Consider the following 4,589-nt stretch of genomic DNA (forward strand, 5'->3'; position numbering starts at 1 on the left):
ACTTTGATATACTAAATTTTTGATATAGTTAAATTTCATTATATTCATACCAAAAATGTTCGGTATTTTAATATTTTTAGTATATCAAAATCATATATATTATATATACACCAATGGAAATTATTTGATATCAAATTTATTATAAATCATAGTGTTGGATTTCAAAATAATAATTTATAAAAGAATCATTTGATATTTGGCTATATTTTGAAATATTAAAAAATAGTAAATTTCATACCAATACTATAAAAATATATATATATATATATATATATATATTGGTATGATTGGTATATCTATCGATATGGTATGTATGATATATCAAAATTTTCAAATGAATTTTAGAAATACTAATCTAAAAATTTGCAAAGATTATTATCAAAATCATCAAAATATCATGAATTATGGAGGGAGCATTCGTAGACCATGTTTGCTTATAGCCGACAACCACATGGGTTGTAATGGTCACCTGTCTTGAGAAGATTTGTAAATATGCCACGGATATAAAATCTATTGTAGCAAAAGATAGATTGTTCAACGAAGTGAGCTCGTGTTAGCACATTATCGATGATATTTACTTAAAAACATCCAAGTGAGGACCTCCAAGTGTCGATCTATCCCGAGGGATTATTAACCAATAGTAGAGTCAATCTAGAGTAACATCGCGATACAGGAGGGATTCATAAGTTTCGAAAGCTCATAATTTTTTATGCGGATGTAATATATAAATTAAAATTTGTTTAAAAATCTATATTTATTATCAGATTTAATCCGTAATAGACATATCTTAGACTCAGACAAATATCATTTAAAATCGTTATTTATTTATTCTTTGCGCTTGATGATTTCTTATAGCTTCTCTGAAAATTCTAAGCTAAAATTAGCTTACAAAATAATTACGGTCGGGTGTCTAAGTCCTAAAATTACACAATAATTAGGATATTATATTATTTTCAGTAAAGCTACATGAATGCAAATTATAAAAGACCTTAATTTATTTAGCTCCCCCACCCCGACACCATGTGTTCGTTTGAGGACTACTACAACATGGAGTACATAAAAGGTTTGGACCACTTGAAGAATTTCCCGGTGAGCAGCTTACGAGGGTGAATCAACGCCAGCCTGGCGGCGACCTCAGCCGCCTCCTCGGCAGAGTGCTGGCCCTGGCCTCCCGTCATGGCCGTCCTGGTGAACCCCGGGCAGAAGCAGTTCACGCTCAGACCTCGTCCCTCCTCCTGCCTCGCCAAAACACTCGAGTACGCGTTCAGCGCGAGCTTAGACACGGCGTAGTCCGTCCACACCTTCGGCCACCCTTCTTCTTCCCACGTCCCCATTTTAACATGCCGGAGAAACTGCGACACCACGCCGTCGATCGCCGCCACTGTCAATGCTCCTTCGTCCTCGAGTAATTTCTTCACACCCAAATTCCTCACCTTCTGCAACACAATTAATCAAACAAATCATGTCAAGAAAAGAGCTTGTTGTTGTACGTGGATGCTTACATTTAGAAGGCCGAGTTGAGAGCTAATGTTGAGTATTCGGCTAACGGTGGCTGATCGCCGGAACACCGGCAACAGCGCTTCTGTCAGCCGCTTAGCTCCGTAAAAGTTGGTGTCGATTACAGTTTGGGCATGCTCAATCGAGTTGCTATACACATCATTGAATGAAACTCCCGCATTGTTTACCTAAACAACATGTTAATAACAATTAATTCAACATGTTAATTAGAATTAACGAGAGAAGAGAGAACTCACAAGAATGTCCAAGCCTCCAAATCTGCACTTCAACCAAGCAACAAAGGCGTGGATAGAAGAGGGGTCACTGACATCCAGTTGAGAGAACTCCACGAGCATTCCCTGGGCTCGGAGCGACTCAGCTGCCGCCTTTCCTCGACCGACGTCTCTCGAGGTGAGCACCACCGTGAGTCCCAACTCTGCTAGTCTCTTGACGAGCGCCAAGCCGATGCCCTTGTTCGCGCCGGTCACCACCACCACCGTATTCTCTGACCACCACCTAGGAGGGCAGGATGAACTACTACTTCCAGAAACCTTCATGTCCATGTCCACGACCATGAAGCCGGTCTGTTTAAGAATTTGTAGCCAGCCTTCAAAGAGAGATGATGATATATACATATATATAATACATAGAAGAGGAGCTTATAGGTGAAGATGGAAGCGCACTGTTCCTAGATGGCAAATGAGCTGCCTCTAGGGATATTTGAATAATAAGTGAAGGCATGCAATTTTCACATGGAGCTGGTAGATCAGTCTTATAAAATTATTCATGCAAATGATCACACGGGATGCATGCAAACGATGCTCCTTTTAAATACGGTAAGAAAACAAGCGCCGCCGGCCTTATTTTTCTAAATTGTCAAAAACAGACCATTCATTTTGATTTTTTTTATTATAAAAAATGTCTCACCTCACTTAAAATGACATAATTATTCCATTATCATCCCGTCTAAATTCTGAACAAGTTGGATACAATATAACAGTTATGAAATTATATTTGGTATATATATTATGCTACAACTATAATAATTATAATTTGTAATTATAATAACTAATAGTTGCTATAATTAACTATAACAGTTCTGGTTTATAGTTATAATAGTTATAGTATCATAGCTGCTACAACATAAAAAATAATCTTAATAAACATGATAAATTCTTCAGAGCTTTTGAAAATATTTTAAAATTAGGTTATTATAGGTTACACACGGTAATAAATATAGATTTTCGAATGAACTTCGATTTGATATATTATGCATCCCATAGTTCAACCTAAGTCAAAGTTATAACTTTTAGAATTTACCTAACATTCATATGTCGTTAAAAGAAATCTAAGGTGTATAAAAGGAACTCAAAATGTAGAATTATTGTACCAAAGAATAAATAACTTTGATTTAGTAGGGTTTATTGATTTAGACTATGCTGAATGCAAGTTAGATAGGAAATTTCATGGATCCCCAAGAAAATATATGAGCCCTTTTAATAAATAAAAAGTGTATCATGCATAAGTCTAACCAAAGTTCACAGTGGTGGAGGTGGGGAAGCGGATCAGGAAAAAAAAATAAGGCTTCTAGTTATTACATATCTAATGAAATAGTAACAAAAACTTGACCTCTCATTCGAAGAGAAAGATAACAAATATTTATATCAAAGATCATCTCGTTTTAATATCCAAGTTAAAAATTATGATCTGTTAAATCTCAGCTCCTTCTTCAGTTTTGCATCAATTTTGATCCCTCTATTGATTTTCACAAAAACTCACAAAATTTGTTGCTTTCAATCACTCAAATTTTTGTGAATTTTGATTCCCAGACCAATTCTTTTCAGTATACAAAGTTTCGGGGCAATCGGTGATCAAATTTTTTTTATGAATTTTGATCAATACGTTATAGCAACTATAATTTTATAGTTATTACAACTGTGTAATAATTATGAAATTGTATATGTTATAATTGTATAAAAGTTACATAAACGTAGCTATTATAATAGGTTTATGATTCAACATTTAAGATGAAAAAATAATAATGAGAGAGTATAATGGATGATAATTGAGTAATTATATATGGGGTGAAATATCTTTTGATAAAAAAATCAAATGCGACGTCATCACCACGATGATTCTAGATATAAGTGATTCCTTTTGATTTTTGCCCTTTAAATATAGCATTAGGCATGGGCATTGGCAATGGCAAGGTTGAGCAAACAAGCAACAACATGCATAGATTGTTGACTGTAGCATAAAGAATGGCTCGAAGTAAATGCACGCTTGATTAGTAAATGCATGTTTGATTAGTTTTTAAACAAAAGCACTGTCAGTTTGAGTATTTGGTGGAGAAGCGCAAATGAGAAAAACACGGTCGGTATCAACAGGGAACTTTCTATAATGGCACGCCAAAGACGAGCTTAATTCTTTAACTTCAAGTGCCAATAGATAAATAGTTCAATCTCAAACGAGAAATGATATGAGGTGCCAATTTGTTAGAAAATAAATGAAGTTACTTTGATGTAGATATTTAAATTTTATCTATATCCGCTCCACCTAGAATAAAAGTACTATTGATTTTAGAACTCTACGATCCTAATTAAATGCCTCAAAACTATAGGCTTGATAAGATAAAAAACTCTAAAGATTTTATAACTCTATGATCCGCCTTAAAACTATACGCTTGAGAAGAGAAGAATGAGGCTAGAACTCAAGAGAAATGTAAGAGGTGGTAAAAATTTTTTTTTTAATGGAGAAGCACAACTAACATGCACCATATATATGGACACATTTTTTTAGTTGGTATTTAATCTTTAATTTAAGCCGATTAATTTTAAAGACGATCAATTTAATCCGATAAAAATTTTTTATAGATCATTAAAATAAATCAAAAAAATGCTTATAGACAGCTAGCCTATCAGTCCAATATCTTAAATTAATCATCCATTACAAAAATATATCTCTTAATTCACTAAAATTGAGAATTAATTTGTAGACACCTTGTTTATCCCCAAGACTGTGTATACTTCTTAGTTCATAGACAAAAGAGTAGGGGCACTCTTGAAAAGCCGCACTATTAATGTGGTCAAAGA

At 34.2% G+C, this 4,589-nt stretch overlaps 1 protein-coding gene across 1 annotated transcript; it reads right to left on the minus strand.

The window, feature by feature from the left end:
- Positions 1-1,002: 1,002 nt before the first annotated feature.
- Positions 1,003-2,092, minus strand: LOC122032634 ((+)-neomenthol dehydrogenase-like). Its single transcript, XM_042591949.1, has 3 exons — positions 1,755-2,092; positions 1,503-1,685; positions 1,003-1,436 (listed from the first exon to the last, which is right to left on the minus strand). Exons 1-3 carry the CDS (start codon positions 2,070-2,072, stop codon positions 1,041-1,043), a joined length of 897 nt encoding a protein of 298 aa, XP_042447883.1. The 5' UTR covers positions 2,073-2,092; the 3' UTR covers positions 1,003-1,040.
- Between the last annotated feature and the right edge of the window lie 2,497 nt (positions 2,093-4,589).

The sequence above is a fragment of the Zingiber officinale genome, chromosome 11A (assembly GCF_018446385.1).
Source record: "Zingiber officinale cultivar Zhangliang chromosome 11A, Zo_v1.1, whole genome shotgun sequence".
Lineage (NCBI taxonomy): Eukaryota > Viridiplantae > Streptophyta > Magnoliopsida > Zingiberales > Zingiberaceae > Zingiber > Zingiber officinale.

Coding starts and splice junctions, on each gene's coding strand:
- LOC122032634 (XM_042591949.1), bottom strand. CDS start 2,072: ATGGTCGTGGACATGGACATGAAGGTTTCTGGAAGTAGTAGTTCATCC. Junction 1,686..1,754: donor TTGGAGGCTTGGACATTCTT/GTGAGTTCTCTC, acceptor CATGTTGTTTAG/GTAAACAATGCGGGAGTTTC. Junction 1,437..1,502: donor CTCAACTCGGCCTTCTAAAT/GTAAGCATCCAC, acceptor ATTGTGTTGCAG/AAGGTGAGGAATTTGGGTGT.